The 21,423-nt window shown below is 35.0% G+C and overlaps 1 protein-coding gene across 1 annotated transcript; it reads left to right on the top strand.

The window, feature by feature from the left end:
* Positions 1–424: 424 nt before the first annotated feature.
* LOC110289072 (vomeronasal type-2 receptor 116-like) lies at positions 425–17,902 on the top strand. Its single transcript, XM_021155277.1, has 5 exons — positions 425–742; positions 1,084–1,875; positions 2,579–2,794; positions 5,090–5,213; positions 16,974–17,902. Exons 2-5 carry the CDS (start codon positions 1,147–1,149, stop codon positions 17,900–17,902), a joined length of 1,998 nt encoding a protein of 665 aa, XP_021010936.1. The 5' UTR covers positions 425–742; positions 1,084–1,146.
* Positions 17,903–21,423: the final 3,521 nt, after the last annotated feature.

Here is a 21,423-nt window from a genome sequence, read left to right as displayed (position 1 = left end):
ACATCAGATAAATATCTACCTTGGTCTCATGCAATGAAATGAAGTTCAGAATATTATTTAATCAAGATCTCTTTTTAAGAAGTAGTTAAGTTGATAATAAAATAGTGGGTTTTCATATAAGAAGATCGCAAAAGGCAAAAGATCTACATTCCAACAGATGGGCATTTGGGGGGAAAATGATTCCTAACTTGTAAACAGAATGTATAAAGAGTCAATCTATGAAATATAAATAATATATGCTTTGAAGACCTATAAATAATAGATAGTAATGTTAAAGGAGCTTACCTAAACTTGTTTACATAATGGAATACATTTGGTCATGCTGAAGAAATTAAATTACACATTTTATAGATTCAAAATTAAACTATATAATTTACTGTCTTAAATATGTAGATGTGTATGGTAAAGTTGATCATCCCCTTTTGTGTTTGTATGCCACTTACACAGGTATAACTTTAAGAACTACCAGTATATTCTTGCTCTGCAATTTGCAATTGAGGAGATCAATGGGAACCCCAATCTGTTACCCAACATATCTCTTGGTTTTGATTTCTACAATGTCAGATTCACTGAGAAGTACACTCTTGATAATGCTTTTATTTGGCTCACAGCTCTTGTGCAAAGAAAGTATTTACCTAATTACAATTGTAAAAAGAGAAATTTTACTGTTGCACTCACAGGAACATCATGGATAACATCCGCCCAAATAGGGACATTGCTTCAACTCTTTAAATTTCCACAGGTGAGAAAATTTGGATTGTTGGAACTAAGAGTCAGTTCTCCTTGTTCATATTAGAGCTGTCTTTAAACTAAAAGAGTGACTGTCCAATTATCTAAACATCAAAGAAATACTCAGAACATGGGGTAAATTCTGAATTCTCTTCCTTGCAAAATAAAGATTGAATGTAGTAAATGAAATACAGTAAATCCTTGGGAGAGACTTACAGTCCTCACAAACATTTCTGTTAAATGTAGTAACTGGCATGTCCCTTTAAAATGTTCTCCTGTCTTCTTCTATTGCTTCAGGAATGAAATTTTGATTGGTATTAATATTCTTTCTTCTTCTATCCAATTTACTTTAAGATTACTTTTGGACCTTATGATCCTTTATTAAGTGACCGTGATCAGTATCCTTCTCTCTACCAGATGGCCCCCAAGGACACATATCTTTCACTTGCCATTGTTTCATTAATGGTTCATTTTAGGTGGTCGTGGGTTGGTCTCATACTCCCTGATGACCACAAAGGAAATAAGATTGTATCAGATTTTAGGGAGGAGATGGAGAGAAAAGGCATCTGCCTAGCTTTTGTAAAAATGGTCCCAGCCACATGGACTTCACATTTTGCCAAATTCTGGGAACATATGGATGAGACAAATGTAACAATTGTTTATGGTGATGTTGATTCGCTAGTAGGTGTAATGCGGAATATTGAACAAAGGTTATTGACACGGAATGTCTGGATCATGAACATTGAACATCATGTTATTGACAGAGCTGACTATTTCATGTTAGATTCATTCCATGGAAGCCTAATTTTTAAGCACAATTATAGAGAGAATTTTGAGTTTACCAAATTTATTGAAACAGTTAATCCTAATAAATACCCAGAAGACATTTATCTTCCTAAGCTGTGGTATTTGTTCTTCAAGTGCTCATTTGCTGACACTAATTGTCAAGTTTTGAACAACTGTCAAACCAATGCTTCTTTGGATATATTACCTCGACACATATTTGATGTGGTCATGAATGCAGAGAGCACAAGTATTTACAATGGTGTGTATGCTGTGGCTCACAGCCTCCATGAGATTAGACTTCAGCAACTTCAAATGCAACCATATGAAAATGGAGAAGGGATGGTGTTCTTTCCATGGCAGGTAATAACCTTTCTATTGTATTTTATTGTCAGCACTCTGGCATAAGAGATTTGCAACAACACTAACTTAGGTACTGTAAAATTCAGTTGTCTTGTCCACAATCAAGAATTATTTGTGTTTCTAATTTTACCTAGAAGTCAAGATAGTTTCAAGTGAATGATGTTGTGAAGTCGTGTGTAAGACACCAGGAACAAATATGCTTAGTCAAATTCAAGTTCTTGTCATGAATACCTAGCTGTACAGCCTTCTTACGGAAATAGTAGCAATTAATATAATCATTACTTTATATATTTATTACCAAAAAAATTAAAACAGGGACACTTAAGTGAAACCACGATGGTTGATTTATATAGAAACGATGCCTTTTATTTAATTCCTTGACATCAGTATCCTCATTTTTGGCTCTGTAGCTCTGAACATATTCTAAATGCAAATGAGTCTTGCTAGGTTTCAAAAAAGTTCATATTTTCTTATACGTCAGTGGTCATTGATTGCTTACTTGAGCTTGGCTCTCAGTTTTCACTTGAAGATCAATAATAATGGTATTTTGAACACTTAGGTTTTTACTTAGTCATCATTAATGAAATCTTCATTAATGTTGATGTTCACAGAAGAATTTAAGTAAAATACGAAACTTTCTAAAACCAATGTTTTATTCTTCCCCTTGTGCACAGTTAAATCTAAATTTATATTTCTCTTTAAGCTTAACACTTTCCTGAAGGATATTGAACTGAAAGACAAAAGGAGTTTAAATTGGAGACAGACAATAGATACAGATTATGATATTCTTAACCTTTGGAATTTACCAAAAGGCCTTGGATTAAAAGTGAAAATAGGATCCTTTTCTGCAAATGCTCCTCAGCGTCAACAGTTGTCATTATCTGAACACATGATACAATGGCCAGAAATATTTTCAGAGGTGGGTTATATATTATCTAAATGCTTAGTGCCTATATTAGTTACACAATTACGTTTTCAAATATAATGATGATTTGCTTAAATTCCATGACACTTTATCAGTATAAATACCATAAAGTATTTCTAGTATACTGGCTTTTGATTTTCCTTTGTTCAGATCAATGGAATTATATAATGTTCAATAAGTTCTCCCCTGCTAACTCACATGAGGATTTGTTTTCTCCATTTGTAACAAATTAGGGATGTGACACAATGTAAAAGGGAATTTGGATCTCCAACTGACTCATGTGTTAATGTACTCTATAAAAATTTCATTTGGGATTAACGTCATAAAACAATATCACATTTATTTTTATTGTTTGATTGAAAAACAATGACCAAATATTTTCTTTATAAGAATGACTAAAAGTTTTTATGGTTCTTGAAGTATCAGAATCTACCAAGGATAAAAGCATGACAACAAGTGGTTGTACTGGAGACAGGCATAGGAAATTTAAAGAAAATGTTTCTATCCAAATACACTAACATTAAATAAAATTACAAACCTGGAACTGAGGAAACTTTTTAATTTTTTCAATTCCCAAACACTGTGCCGTAATTTCATCAGAAAATCTGGATCCCTTACAGTTTCAATAACTTCCTATATAATGTCACCAAAAAAGGAAATAAACATTCACATGCTTTATCCTGTATGGAATATTTTTCTTTCATAATATCATATAAGAACTTCATTAACCTCCCTTAATTGTCCTTTGATTCTCAATATGTCCTACCTCATCCAATGTTTAATAATATCTTGAAAGAACTAACAGGACAATTTGAGGATGCAAAGTATTATATTTGGAAATGTATGATTTTAACATGTAAGAGGGTACAGATGATATGATATTCTCTGAATGCAAAAAGCAATGAATACTTTAGATCTCTTCTATCTTCTCTGCAATTGTGACATTTGTAAAATAAATAGAGACATTTAAAATTTCAATGAACATTTTCACCTTAGCTAAATTTATCTACATGTTTTACAAATAAACATATGTACAAATACATATTTTTGCTTCCATGATAATTATAAATCCCCTCAAATTGACAGTCAAGATTCACAGTAATGGTGGAACTTGTGATGCTCAACACAGGTGTCAGAAAATACAAAGGTAGTATTAGAGTAGACGGATCTCATTGTTTCCTAAATCATGTTGCTAATCACTAATGTTTCAAAAACTTGTCCTTAACTCATTAAGTTTCCAAATATTTTAACACTGCGATCATTCTCAGATGGAATTTTAACACGTTTGCCTTCTCAAGGTCCTAATAGTTTATTACTTTTTTCACTATCTTTTTAAACATTTTTATTGTTTATTTTCTTTATTTACAATTCAAATATTATCTCCCTTCCTGGTTTCCCATATGCCAATCCCTATTCCATCGCCCTTCCCCTGCTTCTATGAGGGTGCTGCTCATATCCTCCTATCCCAACTCATTGCCCTAGTTAGCATTCCCTTAAGCTGGGAATTAAGCCTTCAGAAGACCAAGGGCCTCCCTTCCCCTTGATGCTAGATATAGCCATTCTTTGCTACTTATGCTGCTGTAGCCTTGGATCTATCCATGTTTATTCTTTGGTTGGTGGTTTAGTCCCTGGGAGATCTGGGGGTTCCTATGCATTGATATTGTTGTTTTTACTATGGGGTCTGAAAGGCTTTCAGCTCCTTCAGTGCTTAACTCCTCCATTGGGGGTCCTTGTACTCAGATGGCTGGGTGCAAGAATACTCACCTGTATTGGTAAGGCAATACTGGAGCCTCTCAGGAGACAGTTATATCTAGCACCAATCAGCAAGCACATCTTGGCATCAACAATAGTGTCTGGGTTTGGAGGTTGCATATCTATGGACCCTTAGGTGGGGCAGTCTTGGATTACCTTTCCTTCAGTCTCTGCTCCTCTCTTTGTCCCTGTGTTTTCTTTAGGTAAGAGTAATTCTGGGTTAATATTTTTCAGATGGTTTAATGCCACCATCCTTCATCCCGGGGCATTGCCTAACCTGTGGATATGGTCTCAACAGGTTATCTCTACTCTTTATGTGGCATATCAGCTAATGTCATCACCAATGGATCCTGGAATCTGTGACTTTATGGGAGCTACCACCATTTTCCCATTCCTTATTACTACAAAGTATCTTATAAATAGCTCTAGGTGTAAATAACAATACTCCTGTCTTCTGTGTATGACCTTCAAATCTGTTTATATGATTTTTTTATTAAAATACAAAGCATTAGATAACGTTCTTCTCATTCTTCTCAGATCCCCCAGTCTGTATGCAGTGAGAGTTGTAATCCTGGATTCAGGAAAGTAAACCTAGAGGGCAAGGCCATCTGCTGCTACAAGTGCACTCCTTGTGGAGACAATGAGATTTCTAATGAGACAGGTAAATGAAGATATTATGAAAAACTTCCTATTTCTCCACTGGATTCAAAAATACATTAGCGAATGAAAAAGACCTGAGTAGAGACATATGTAATTATTTTTAATTTCTTCTTTTTTATTAGATAGTTTCTTTTTTATATTTCAAATATTATCTTCTTTCCTGGTTTTACCTCCTAAAATCCCTTATTCCCTAGCAATATACGTGCTCACCAACCAACCTATTCCTACTTCCTAGCCCTGGCATTTCCTTGCAATGGGGCATAGAGTTTGCAAAGGACCAAGGGTCTCTCCTTCCATTGATGACTGACTAGGCCATCCTAGGCTATATGTGAAGCTTGAGCCATGAGTCCCACCATGTGTTCATTTTGTGGTGGTTTAGTCCCAGGGAGCTCTGGGCATTCTGGTTAGTTCATATTGTTCTTGCTCCTATGGTACTGCAAACCCCTTCAGCTCCATGGGTCCTTTCTCTAGCTCCTTTATTGGGGACCCTGTGCTCCATCCAATGGATGGCTGTGAGAATCCATTTCTGTATTTGTCAGGCATTGGCAGAGCCACCCAGAAAACAGCTATATCAGGCTACTTTCCGCAAGCAGTTGTTGGTATCCACAATAGTATCTAGGTTTGGTGATTGTATATGGGATGTATCCCTAGGTGTGGCAGTCTTTGGAAGATCATTCTTTCAGTCTCTTCTCTACACTTTGACTCTGTACTCTTTCCATGGATATTTTGTTCCCCCTTCTAAGACAGATTGAAGGATCCGTACTTTGGTCTTCCTTCTTTAGTTTCATTTGGTTTGTGATTTGTATCTTGGGTAATCCAAGATTCTGGGATAATATCCACTTATTAGTGAGGGCATATCATATGTGTTCTTTTGTGATTGGGTTACCTCATTCAGGATGTTATCCTCCTGCTACATCTATTTGCCTAAGTAGTTCATAAATTTATTGTTTTTAATAGCTGACTAGTACTCCATTGTGTAAATGTCGCCCATTTTCTATTTTCATTTCTCTATTAAAGGAAATCTGGGACAAGTCCAGATTCTGGATAGCATAAATAAGTCTGGTATAAACATAGTGGACCATGCTTATTAAAATTTGGAGAATTTTCTGGGTATATGCCCAGGGGTGCTATTTCTGGGTCCTCGGATGGTACTATGTCCACTTCTCTGAAGAACCGCCAGACTGATTTTCAGAGTGGTTATACCAGTTTGCAATACCACCAGCAATGGAGGAGGGCTCTTCTTTCTCCACAATGTAGTAAGCAGCTGCTGTCACCTGAGTTTTTAATCTTATGCATTCTGACTGGTTTGAGGTGGAAACTCAGGTTTTTTTTTTTTGCATTTCCCTGAACGCTAAGGATGTTAAACATTTAGGTTCTTCTCAGCCATTCAGTATTACTCATTTGAGAATTCTTTCTTTGGTTTGTACCCAAATTTTTAAAAGTTTATTTGGTTCTTTGGAATCTAACTTTCTGAGTTCTTTGTACATATTGAATTTTAGTTCTGTATCAGATGAAGGATTCATGAAGATATTTTCCCAATCTGTTGTCCTATTGACAGTGTCCTTTGACTTACAAAAGCTTTGGAATTTTACGATGTTCCATTTGTCAATTTTTGATCTTAGAGCAAAGCTATTGGTGTTCTGTTCGGGGAATTTTCTCCTGTGCCCATGTGCTCAAGGTTCTTCCCCACTTTCTTTTCTTTTAGTTTCAGTGTGTCTGGTTTTATGTGGAGTTCTTTGATCCACTTGGATAGGAGCATTGTACAATGGATCAATTTGTGTTCTTCTACATGCTATCTGCCAGATGAGCCAACACGTTTTGTTGAAAATGCTGTCCTTTTTCCACTGGATGATTTTAGCTCCATTGTCAAAGATCAAGTGTCCATAGGTGTGTGGATTCATTTCTGGGTCTTCAATTCTATTCCATTTATCTACCTGCCTGTCACTGTACTAATACTATGCAGTTTTTCCCACATAATTGCTGTGTACTACAACTTGAGGTCAAGGATATTGATTACACTAGTAGTTATTTTATTGTTGACATTAGTTTTCAATATCCTAGGTTTTTTGTTATTCCAAATGAATCTGAAAATTGCTCTTTCTAAATCTTTGAAAATTTGAGTTGGAATTTTGTTGGGAATTACAGTGAATCCGTAGATTTCTTTTCGGCAAGTTGGCCATTTTTATTACTTTAATCCTTCCAACTCATAAGTTCGGGAAATCTTTCCATCTTCTGATATCTTCTTCAATTTCTGTCTTCGGAGACTTGAAGATCATATCATACAGTTCTTTCAATTGTTTAGTGTGAGTCACAACAAAGTATTTTATATTATTTGTGACTATTGTGAAGAGTGTTGTTTCTCTTATTTCTTTCTCAGCCTGTATATCCTTTGAGTAGAGGAAGGCTTCTGATTTCTTTGAGTTAATTTTAAATCCAGCTACTTTGCTGAAGTTGTTTATCAGGTGTAGGAGTTCTCTAGTTGAATTTTTCAGGTTACTTATTAATACTATCATATCATCTGCACATAGTGATATTTTGACTTCTTGTTTTCCAATGTGTATTCCTTTGATCTCTTATTTATTTATTTATTTATTTATTTTTCTAATTTCTCTGGCTAGGACTTCAAGTACTATATTGAATATGTAGCGAGAGAGTGGGGAGCCTTATTTATTCCCTGATTTAAGTGGGATTACTTAAATTTCTCTCCATTTAATTTGATGTTGACTACTGGGTTGATGTATATTGCTTTTAATATGATTAGTTATGGGTCTTTAATTTCTGACTTTTCCAACCCTTTTAACATGAATGAGTGTTGGATTTTGTCAAATGGTTTCTCAGAATCTAATGAGATGATCATATGGGTTTTGTTGTTGTTGTTGTTGTTTATTTTTGTTTTTGTTTTTTTATAGTAAGTTGCGTTGATGAATGTCCAAATATTGAACCAACCCTGCATCACTGGGATGAGGCCTACATATTCATGATGGATGATCATTTTGATATGTTCTTAGATTCATTTTGTGAGAATTTTATTGAGTAATTTTGCACTGACATTCATAAGGGAAATTGGTCTGAATTTCTCAGTCTGTGTGCAGTGACAGTTGTGGGCCTGGATTCAGGAAAGTAATCCTGGAGGGCAAGGCCATCTGTTGCTTCAGGTATACTCCTTATGCAGACAATGAGATTTTCAATGAGACAGGTAGATATTATGGAAATTTTCTGTTTTTCTGCTGGATTCCACAATGTATTGGCAAATGAAAAAGATCTGAGTTGAAGTCAGATATGAAGATTTTATTACTTCTTTAAAGGACATAAAATGTCATATTCATACCATCCCCTTTAAATTGCTCAACACATCCACTAAAGATCATTCATGATTTATATCTTTAATCCAGTGCCAATAGTGGTATTTGTAGACACAATATATTTTCCTGTACTTTTCTATGCTTTTCATTTCACAGCACAATTTAACACGTACTAATAAACTATCAAAGATAGTTTTTCAAAATGCATTTCTATGATTTGTAAGAACCATTTAAGGCTCAGACATGTTGTATCTTTATAAGGAACAATAACAGCTTATTTGTCATTTTTACTTGTTTCATATTTGTATACAATAAGTTTTTATTACATTTACCACTCACACTCTTCCCAGATTTATTGCACCCTTCCTAACATTTACTGTAGAAATAAAAAACAAACAAACAAACAAACAAAAAAACTAATACACTTAATGATACTCATGTATACTTACATGTGTGGATGACACTTAAAGGTTGTTAACTAACCAGTTCCTGCACACTGAAAAAGAAAACTGATTATCCTCCCAGTATCTATCAATTCCTAACACCTCTGTAGATAGTGGTGTCTTCATGGCTATCTCCAATATCTATGCTGAAATTTGTCTGTGTTAAACCAGTATTAATCTAACACCATTTCTCATGTGTTATGAATTCATGGGAACAATTTCACTGTGTTCAGAAAAAAAATATTATTTTGTAGTCTTCTGTACACTGAAGGTCTTGGTAACTTTCTGGCTTCTATGGGATTAGTTTTACAGAACATTTTATTTTGTTAGTAGACACATTAGGAAAGATTAGGGGTTGTGGACTTTTAGGGGGTGGTGTACTGATAGGAACTGTTTTTAGATTTTAAAAGTCCATGTGGCATCTGGTCTCTATTTAGTTTTTTTCTGCTGCTGCCTTCAAATCAGGATTTAAGCAGTTAATGTGGGTTCCGGTGAGATCTCTCCCTTGTTGCTTCTATGCTTCCTGCTTTTATGGAAATGAACAAATATTCTAAATCTATAAGCACACACCATATGAAATTAATTCATTTATTTATTTGCAATCCAGTAATGGTCCCCTCTCTGTGGCAACCCTCCCACTGTTCTTTAACCTGTTATTTATCTCCATCTTGGCCTTTCTGCTTCTTAAAATTCTTAATCTCTGTGGGTTGTATCCAAGGTAATCTGTGCTTTTTGGCTAATATCAACTTATTAGGTGAGTACATGTGATGCATTTTTAGGGGTTCGTATTTTCTTACTCAGGATGACATTTTATACTTTCATCCATTTTTCTTCAAAAATCCTTGTGCCTTTGATCTCAATTACTGTGAAATACTCCAGTGTGTAAATATGCCACATATTCTGTATCCATTTTTTTTTCTGTTATAGGGCATTTGGGTTGCTTCCAGCTGTTAACTCTTACAAATGAGGCCACTATGAACATAGTATTGCACTTATCCCTGTGTTATGTTGTAGAATTAATTGAGTATATACCCGAGTGTTATAGCTGGGTCTTCAAGTAGGTCTATTTCCAATTTTCTGAGGAACTGCAAGAGTGATTACAAGAGTGGTTGTACCAGTTTGTAATCCCAAAAGCAATAGCATAGTTTTCGACTTTCTCCACATCCTTGCCAACATGTACTCCCACCTGAGTTTTCAGTCTTAGCCATACTAATTTGTATAAGGTGGAATCTCAGGGTTGTTTGGATTTGCATTACACTGATCAATAAGAACTTTACTTTTTAAGTGGGTTTTAGATTTTAGAGTTTTTTCTGTTGTGAATTCTCGGCTTTATGCTGAGTTCCTTGATCCTCTTGGACTTGAGTTTTCAGAAAAGTTATAAATATTGATCTGTTTTTATATTTCTTAATATAGACTGTTAATTAGAATAGCACCATTTGTTGAATATGCTCTCTTTTATATTTTCTTTTTCCTTTTTCTTTTCTTTCTATTTTTGATTGTATGTTTTTAGCTTCTTTGTGAAATTAAAAGAGTCCATATGTATAGGGGCTTATTGCTAGGTCTTCTTTTCTATTACATTTACTGGCCTGTCTATATATGTACCAATACAATGTTTTGCTTTGTTTTTATCAGTATTACTCTGTAGTACAGCTCGATGTCTGATATGGTAATTCCACAAAAAGTTCTTTCTGGTTAAGAACTGTTTTTGCTAAGCTATGCTTTTTGCTTTTGAGAATTGCTCTTTCAATGTTTGTGAAGAAATATGTTTGGATCTTGATGGAGTCTTGAGCATGGTTGGTCTTTACATTTTCTGAGGTCTTCTCCAATTGCTTTCATGAAAAATTTGAAGTTATTGTCATCTAGATCTTTCACTTACTTGGTAAGAGTTACACCAAGATATTTTGTAATATTTCTGCCTATTGTGAAGGGTGTTGTTTTTCAAATATTTTTCTCATCCTGTTTATCCTTTGTGTAGAGGAAGGCTAATAAGTTATGTGAGTTAATTTATTATCCAGCTACTTTGCTTAAGTTGTTTATTAGCTATAGAAGAACTCTAGTAGATTTTTTTTGAGGTCGCTTATGCAAACTGATATATCATCCACAAATAATGATATCTTGAGTATTTCTTTTTAAATATGTGTCGTCTTGGTCTATTATTGTTGTCCTACTGCTATACCTAGAACTTCAAGTGCTATATTGAATAGGTAACTGGAGAGTGAGCATCCTTGTCCCTTTATTTGTAGGACTACTAAAAGTATCTCTCTATTTAATCAGAGATTGGCTAATGATTTGCTGTATATTGCCTTTACTATGTTTCATTAGGGCCTTAAATACTGATCTCTCCAATACTCTTAACATGAAAATTTGTTGTATATTGTCAAATGCTTTTCCAGCTACTCGTGAAATAACCATATTATTTTCATTGAGTTTTTTGATGTAGTGGATTACATTGGTGAAACTTTGTATATTCAACAACCTCCGTATCCCTAAAATTCTACCAGAGAACTCATACAGCTGATATAACCACTCAAGAATGTAGCTGGATACAAAATCAACACAAAGAATTAAGTGCCTTCCTATTCCTAAGCAACAAAATGTCTGAGAAAGAAGTTAGAGAACACTACCATTCATTTTAAATACAAATAGCATCAACCTCATGTAGCTCTAAGAAAGTGAAAGATCTGTATGACACAAAATTCAAGTTTCTGAAGAGAGAAATTGAGGAAGTTATCAAAAGATGAAAACATCTCCCTTGTTTGCAGATCCGTAGAATTAACATAGTGCAAATGGCCATCTAACCAAAATCAATGTCCAGATTCATTACAATCTCCAACAAAATTCAAACACAATTCTTCACAAATTTTGAGACAATTAACTTCAAATGGACACTTCTGATTCTTATGAAGTGTCCATACTATCTTCCTTTAATACCACATTTCAATAATGATAAATAATGATAAATTTTACTCTCAAGATTTTAACCAAGCATAATCTTCACACACACACACACACACACACACACACGAATATATAAAGGCATTCTTGAATGTATCCTGTTTATGTGTAATAAGATTCATTCACACACTAAGAACAAATCTGGCCAGTGTATTTAATTAATTACATTGTACAACATTATGTAGCTCAAAGAATGCTAAACACTGTAAATTGGAAAAGAATACTGATATAAAGTTGAACAGAAAGTTAATATTATCTATTATACATTAAAATATCAATTCAATGTTATTAATGCAGTAAAATTAACACCCTGGTTATCAATCATATTTTAAGAAATATAGAAATATTATGTAATCCACTGTCTTGGAGTTTTACTGCTGTACAAAACCACCATGAAAAAGGCAAACTATATAAGGACAACCTTTAAATTGGACTGGCTTACCAATTCAGAGATTCTGTCAATTATCATCATGGTAGGGGCATAACATCATCCAGTCAAGCATGATTCAGAGGAGCTGAGAATTCTCCATCTTCTTCTGAAGGCTGCTAATAAAAGACAGGTTGGTTTCTTGGCACATAAGATAAGGGTCTTAAAACCCATGCCCACACTGACACAACTCCTTCAACAATACATACCCCCAAATAGTTAGAACTCCCTGGGCCACATGTATTCAAACTAGGACTTTCCACTCCCTTGGCTCCATTTGCATGTTTAAACACTTGAATTTATGAAGTCAATATCTAGGCATAACATTTTGAAAAATTACATTTTGTCCAAACTACAACATTCACATATTTTATAACATTTTGAACATTAATAAAAATTCAAGTTCAAAATCTCTTCTGAGATTAATTCAAACTCTTAAGCAAGACACAAACCAGTTGGGCAAATTCCAACCCTGGATATCCATGTCTGACATCAAGGAGATATTCAGATCTCCACTAATTTTTCACCTTTGTTGACTGTAACAAACTTCTTTCTCCTGGGCTTGTTTCAATCCCTGTTAGCAGCTTTCCACAGCAGATATCTCATGGGTCTGGAATCATGAACATTTTGGGGTTTCCAAGTCTACTTCAACATTATTGCTTCTTCTTTCAACATCCCTGATGTTGAAAAGACATGATCTTCTAGGCTCCTCCAAAGGGCTTGCAATATATCTCTAGCTCTGCTCTCTACAGCTCTCTAGTCCTTGGATGATTCCACTCTATTCATGCTCATGTTTTTGGTGATCATCTGATGCTATTGACATCTCCAATACACTGGGTCTTGCAGTTCAGCTGGGCTTTACTAGTAGCCTCTCATAGGCTTTCTTCATGTTGCCAAGACTCAACTTCCTTGTATCCCCTCTAGTCCTAGGACATGAACTGCAACTGAAGCTTTACAATCTCCAATGCCATCTCAAGATTTCTCACAGTACCAAGCCTCAGTTACTCTCCATGAGCCTATCATAATTTGAAATCCAGTAACACCTGGGTAACTTTAACACCAAGTCAAGAGGCAGATCAAGGTAAAACCATGGCCCTCTCAGGAACACATCTTTTTTACTCTCAGAAATGAGTTTGCAGATGATTTTCCCTCAGTGATGCTGCTCAATTCTTAATTATTGCTAATTTCCTAGGTCTAGCTAACCAGCATCAATTGTTCTGTTAGTCCCTAATTCTTATTTAATAACAAGCCAGAGCCACATGGCCAGTGCTTCTAAGCTTGTTCTATTACCAGCTTTTGTTTTAAAATTCTCTAACTGCATAAGCTTGGCTCTCCTTCGACTTGTTCTTTAAATTGGCTTTGAACTCAAATATCTGTATGGCTCTGTCCCCACAATACTTAGATATAATGCATGTACTATATCACATCTGGATTTAAGCTTTTCCATACTTTGAACTTGCTCTGTCACAAGCTGGCCTTAAACTCAAGGATCTGCTTTGCAGGAAAAAAAGTATGGTCCAATATCTGCTCAGGCTATGTCCACTGGGTGATGTGAGATTCCTGAAATTTGACTGTCTATATCTCCGTAGAACTGCTGGGCAGATGTCACTCTGGGGGTGAGGGAGGTCACTGTCTGGGTCCCCTCTAACCAGATGTATTCGGGCTCCAATTATTGGCCACCAAAGATGCCTTATGTTACCATAGAAGAGCAGGTTCTAGAGGCTCTGGGTAAAAGGAGGCCAGAGATGACAGGTTCTCATTGTTAGTCATACCTCATACTGCTCTATGTCATGGATGGACTGAGAACGGACTGGGAATTTGTGGGCAGACTCTGACCCAGGGCCGAAGAAAAGGGCAGGAGAAGATCTCTTGCTGCATTCCCACATGGAAGAGAATCTTTGTTTGGTAAGTGGGCAGGTTTCTTAAGATTACTTTGCTGGCAGCCTTGGCTAAAGTGCAGGCTTTCTGGTGGAAAGTTAGACATACAGGTCTTTAGGGGAAAATATACTCCCTTGCTCCTGCACAGTAGATCTCAACAAGAAGAGGTGGTCCATGGTTTTCGGGTGTAAATTTTAGAAAGGCAGAAAGAGAAAGAGAGTAGGGAAATACAGGCCAGACATGGTGGCCATGTGAAGACATGTGGGAAGGGAAGGCAGAGAGAGGGGGAGCAAGAGAGCATGAAAATAAGAGGTAAGAGAGTAAGGAGTGGGCAAGCAACTCTTTTATAGTGAGCTGCACTATCTTGGCAGTTGCTAGGTATCTCTAGGGTACATGGTTGTTGCCATGTAAGGGTGGAGTGAAGACAGTATACCAGGATCTTGGGGCATTGCCTACATGACTGATGGACATGTACCTCTCTGCAGGGGTCTGTGGGAGGCATAGCTCTGAGAGGATGCAGGGACCCAGGAGGCATGGCTGAACACTTAACTTTCATAGGCTTACTGGAGTTCCAGACCTGTGCTCAACCAGGTAGCCAACTGTCTGTGCACAGGGCATAGCCCCATACTGCTTGTCTTTGTCTTCTGGGATTAAAGGAATGTAAGACCATGCATTTGTCCAAGCTTCTCATGATCATTATTATCCATCATCTAGGTCAAAAGACTGTGTCTTCCAACCTGAAAATATGGATCACACATTTGTCATCAATTTCTAGACAACATTCCTTATTAAAACTCCAAATTATTCCCTTTGCAAATGAAAATACAAAAAATAGTTTGGTTGGGTGAGATCTTGCACAGAGATCACCACTCTCTTTACTATATTTTCTCCTTGAAATTAGCATCCAGCTTCATTTTGTCTCCTGGTAGCCATCTCTTCTTACTTGAACCATATATTTTCTATTTTTCCATTTTAAACTTGCTATGCTTATATGAGAATATTCTTCATGAGACTTAATCAGAGATCAAAGTCTCTGTTCAGCTTTATGGGATTTACTTTGTTAATTCTGTCAGTTAATATATATATCTTTATCTTACTCTCAGGTAGGCTCTTTAGAAAGGGGTCAAAGATAGCCACCTCCTTCAACAAAATATAACAAGAGCAGACCTATATAGAAATTCTTCTCTTCTGAAACATCTAGAACCAGTCTTCCACAGTTCAAATCACCCTTAGCAGCAAAGGTTTCCATACTCATTCAAGGGTGTCCCATTAAGCTTAAATTAAAGAATGCTACTCTTTAGCAATTCAAAATCTCAAAACTCACATTTTCCCAACCAAAGCCATCATCAGATCTATCAAAAAATATCTCACTAAAGGTACTAACTTGTGTGTTAGTTACGGTTTTATGCTGTGAACAATCACTTTGACAAAGTCAACTTCATATATATATATATATATATATATATATATATATATATGAACAATATTACATTGTTACTGCCTTACAGTTTCAGAAGTTCAGTTAATTTTCCTCAAGTATAGAGAATGACAGCATCCATGCAGGCATGGAACAAGAGGAGCTGAGGGTTCTATATTATCAGGTGAAATCTTCTAGGAAAAGAATCACTTCTAGGTTTCTAGGATGAGGGTTTAAAAGCCAACTTCCATAGTGACATACATCTTTCAACAAGGCCACAATTCAAAAGAGTGCCATTATCTGAATCAAGTATATTCAAATTGTCATACAATGATTATGTATCTTATAAATTTTGGAGCATCTATTTTATGTTAATCATAATATTTATGAAAATATTAATAGGTTCTGGAGCATAATAATATTTTTTTTCAAAAATCCCTCACTTTTTCTAAAATTATTCATAATACCTGAAAATATGTGCTTCATTCAGATTTTATGAAAATATATTTTTGAATGATTTTAAGCACTATACAATGTAATAAGTTATATTCCATTATCTCTAGCAGAGAATGAACAGAATTTCAAAACATAAGGAATCTTAAACAGGAAAGTAAATTTAGTGTTCATGTATAAGAAAACCTAACCTGAAAATTTTTGCAAAACTTTTTCTTCTAATCTAGATTTTCCATGTGTAAGTTAAGAAGGATTTGTGAATTATGAGTACTATCAAGGCAACAGTAGGTTTTTGCAATGTAATTTAGTATTATAGTTACTATCAAAAGAGTTACAGCAATGTCAATAAAGGCAGAAAAATATTGTGTATAAAGAGAATAAAGGCATATGTATTCAAATTTAATTGTTAGTCAAGAATATTTTTAAGGAATTTATTGAAAGTTGTTGACTAGCTGAAAAGCTACAGTACTTTTCATTAAAAAGGGAGGGCTTGAAAGTCTACCTATTTTCCCATTTAAGCCATTCCCAGTTATACATACAGTGGCTCTACTGAATGAACAAAGTGGCAATAAATATGTAAAAGTTAGAAATAGAGAGAAGGAGTTGTAAGGAAAAAACTGAGGGAAAGGAAGGTGCAAGATAGTTGTATTTATAAAAGATTTCATAAAATCCTATATGTGAAGATAAATGTGGAAAGAAATATGGAAGGAACAAAGTTCACTTTATCAGTCAAGAATTCTACATACTATTATATGTATTACTTTGGCCCCGAGAAAACAAAAGATAGTGATTTCTTGCCAGGTCTAGTAGTTAGAAATGTCTCATAATAAAAGGAATTACTATGGAACGGATTCCTGTTTTTATGATAACCTATATTTCTGACCAGATGTTTACCAGTGTGTGAAGTGTCCAGAAGGTCAATATGCAAATACAGAGAGGAAAGACTGCTTCCAAAAATCTGTGACTTTTCTTGCCTATGAAGACCCTTTGGGGATGACTCTAGCCAGCATCGCTTTGTGCTTATCTGCACTCACAGTCTTTGTTATTGGCATCTTTGTGAAATACAGAGATACCCCTATTGTAAAGGCAAATAATCAAGCTCTCAGTTACATTTTGCTCATCACACTCACCTTCTGTTTCTTATGTTCTTTGAACTACATTGGTCAGCCAAGCACAGCTACCTGCATCCTTCAGGAGACTACCTTTGCAGTTACTTTCACTATGGCTCTTGCTACTGTGTTGGCCAAAGCTATTACTGTGGTCCTTGCCTTTAAGATCAGTTTTCCAGGGAAAATAGTAAGGTGGCTAATGTTATCAAGAGGTCCAAACTACATCATTCCTATTTGCACCCTGATCCAGCTTCTTATTTGTGGAATATGGATGACAACTTCTCCACCATTCATTGACCAAGATGCTCATACTGAACATGGACACATCATCATTTTATGCAAAAAGGGCTCAGCTGTTGCCTTCCACTCTGTCCTGGGATACCTCTGTTTCTTGGCTCTTGGGAGTTTTACCATGGCCTTCCTGTCTAGAAATTTGCCTGATACATTCAATGAATCCAAATTTCTGTCATTCAGTATGCTGGTGTTCTTCTGTGTCTGGGTCACTTTTCTTCCTGTCTTCCACAGCACTAAAGGGAAGATCATGGTGGCTATGGAAGTATTCTCAATCTTGGCTTCCACCACAGCACTCCTTGCCTTCATATTTGGACCCAAGTGTTACATTATCTTGTTGAGACCAGAGGAGAATTCATTTACTCATATCCAGAAGAAAACACACTCAAGAAGGAAGAATTTTCCTAAAATATAGTTCAAGAAGATAAATGTAGCTTTTATGTTAACAACTTCATAAAATGTATAATTTATATATCATTCTAAAATATAGTATACAATCATAATATGAATGCAATTTTATCAGGTTTTATTCCTTTATTCAACTATATTATAGTGTTATAGCATGAGAGACATTTATTTAGCATATTTGACAACTACATTTGCTCTGGTGATTCAAGTGCTCTGAGTCTAAGGCCTAATGATAATTCCTGTATCATGGCAAATGTTTCAGTCTTTTCTGGATAGAAATTCTTTTTTTTTATGTATTGTTGTAATTGTTTAAACTTCATGAGTATTCTTCCTTCTGCCTGAAATAACAAAATATTTAATTTGGAAAGTCCATTGGGATATAATTTTTAATGTACATAAATTAATCATACTAAAAACACAGTTGCCATATAATTTGTGTTTAAATTATTATATATTCAATGAACCATATTTGAAAATGAACAAAATAATATATGTAAAGTTCTCTTGGCATTTAGTTAATTTATAATTTTCTCTTTGGATTTATATTTTTATATTGAAACTACCACCTCTCATAAATTAATTGAAAATTTTTATAATTTTATAGCAGTCTAGATCCAGACATTATGTTTTGCATACTAACTTCATTGAGAGTTCATTTAGAAATGTTGTTTACTACAAGAAGTAAAATTTGAGTCCACCAGAGCAATCTACTTAGCACTGATATTCATAGTTTGACAAAATTTCTGACATTTCCAGCTGTTTCTAAGTTAGGCAGATACTTTCACATGCAAATAAATTTAAAGATTTATACATATATTTTGTAGTATTTCCATTTTTGGTGAATCAACTCATTTGAGAATTGCTGATGTCACAACTTTTTCATTTTGAATTTTTGTAATGTTCTCTGATATAAAATGTTCATTTGGTTTTTATTAATTTATTATTATCTTACCTAATTTTCTCTAAATTGCTATAAAATACTCAATCAAAATCCAAAATCATATATAGCCTTCTATTTTGTTACTACGCATTCCTACATGATTCATCATAATTTTGTAAAAATAATAGACATGCTTAAAGTAAGCTTTTCTTTCTGTCATCCTTGTTATATGAAAGAAAACAAATATAAGATGGTTAGAACAATAGCATAAGAATTTGTTTATTATTATGACTCTTAGTCATAGACTATATTTTCTCTTATCACTATATCCTTGGCTATAAACTTTTAAGATTTTCTTGGTAACTTACCTATTTGTCTGATGACTAGAGGGAATCTATATCTTCACTGGAAGTCTATAAAAGTCTAACCAGTGACAGAAATGCCAGGAGCCTTGGAGGGGAAGATACACCTCCCACATTACTAAAATAACATTGGCACACCCATATCTAAAGGGAACAGTAAATCAAAAATCCAGCACAGCTTTCTGACAAAGATCCAATAAAGGAGACGTCCTTGTTAAGATAATGGTCAACAGTTTTTCAGTTGTATTCTAGATCTGCACATGTTGCAGGCTTGAGGGAAGCTTAATTATTTGTAAAACTTGGGGATATTAGATAGGTGGAAGATCATTTAAGAATCATTTATGCCACCTTTCATGTGTACTATCCCAAGCTTGCCCAGGTATTTACAAAGTATACTATATATCCTGCATTTAGGAAGATGTCCTTATCTTGGTGTACTTGAAGATTCCCTAGCATTGTGCAGTTTATGACACATATAAATATGTCACAGATTTCCCTATGATGATATGGTTTCAAGATATTCTTGGAAGATCTGCTTTTTGACTAACAATTTAAGAAAGTAATCAAAACAAAGCAAATTTTGAAAAAGTCAGCAAGATTCAAAGGGATAGAGAAGTTAAACCAAAATCAAATCACAAGCCTCTAATTACAGTGCATTCAGGCAATTACTTGGCATATGAGATTGCTAGTCTCATCTATGGTAAGCCTCTTCAGAAAAAAAAAATTCACCAACAAATTTAAAATGGATAACATTTATATTCTCTTGCACAGGGCTTATACTGAGAGAAAAACAATGGTCTGAGAGAATGATAAACATAAATAAATAAATAAATAAATAAATAAATAAATTAATTAATTAATTAATTAATTAATTAATTTTAAAAAAGCACCAAGTTATCAGGACCTCTGTTTCTTGGAGAAGTTAGCTTACAAAGGGCCACTGTGACGTTTACTGACCAAGAAACAGTATAAGACCAATATTAGACAAATGAAATTTTACCAAGATATGAAAAATAAATATTGTATTGTGACAGAAATTGAAAAATAATGACAGTAGCATTGGCCTGAAGGTTTTTCTTGGACCCAAATGACAATTGGTAATTTGGATATCCAAAATGCATAATACACCCATTGGGACATGCAAGCTTCACACTCTAGTTTGGAGATTTTAATTATGTCTAGTGCCCTAGAAACCTAGAAAGCTGCCAGCCAGAGAACAGGCTGCAATACTTGGGAAAAGATGCTTCTAGAACCTTTAAAAATATATATTTATGAATTTACTACCTAAATGATGAACCCCTGTTGTTCTCACTTCACAAATATTTTCACCCGATTCCTCCTTCCCTTTACCTCTCACACAATGTTCATTCCCCCCCCCCCAGTAATACCCCTTTCCATGGGCATAATGTCTTTACAATTATTGGGTTCTCCTCTCTCATTCTCACAAGGTAGTCCAGTTATATTTGTGTCTGGGGCCTCTGACCAGGCAGTGCTGGATCCTATCTTTAAGCACTTATTTGTATCAGTAATAGTGTCAGGCATTTGGTGCCTTCTCATGGAATGCATTCCAAGTTGGGCCTTCCCTGATCAAACTTTCTTCACTCTGTGCACAAATTTTTCCCTACCCAGGAGTGGGATGTTATTCCTTTATAAAGAATGCCTCCATACTCTTAAATGTTGAAATATGTGTTTGTTGAGGAAAAATAATTATAAAAGATAATTCTGTTCTATCATGGCTTATCAATGATGACTAAATGTATGACTCCAGACTTCATTGTAAATGATAACTGTATTCAACCACGGTTTATAAATAATGACTATACTTATATACTTATGACCAAAACAAAATCAGAACACATGTGTTAGTAAAAAAAAGTATAAAATCTAAGTTTTGGGAAAAAATGAGTCAATGCTGGGTGGACCCTCACAGAGCACAATATACTCCTGTGTGCAGTCTAACAAAGTATACTTAGTAGATTCAGAGATTAGTGCTTACTCATAGGATGTTGCTCAATTAGAACTGGTTATTAGATTGTTATTCCCTTAATCTCTGCTCCATTCTCCATGTATGCATTACTTTTTATTTATGTTTTTAATTTATTTTTTATTAGGTATTTTCCTCGTTTACATTTTCAATGCTATCCCAAAAGTCCCCCATACCCACCCCCCAAATCCTCTACCCACCCACTCCCCCTTTTTGGCCCTGGGGTTCCCCTGTACTGGAGCATATAAAGTTTGTAAGGCCAATGGGCCTCTCTTTCCAGTGATGGCCGACTAGGCCATCTT

Source organism: Mus caroli, unplaced genomic scaffold (assembly GCF_900094665.2).
Source record: "Mus caroli unplaced genomic scaffold, CAROLI_EIJ_v1.1 scaffold_16869_1, whole genome shotgun sequence".
In the NCBI taxonomy this organism is placed as follows: domain Eukaryota; kingdom Metazoa; phylum Chordata; class Mammalia; order Rodentia; family Muridae; genus Mus; species Mus caroli.
Note: the sequence above shows the minus strand (reverse complement) of the source record. Positions and strands in the feature narration are given on the sequence as shown.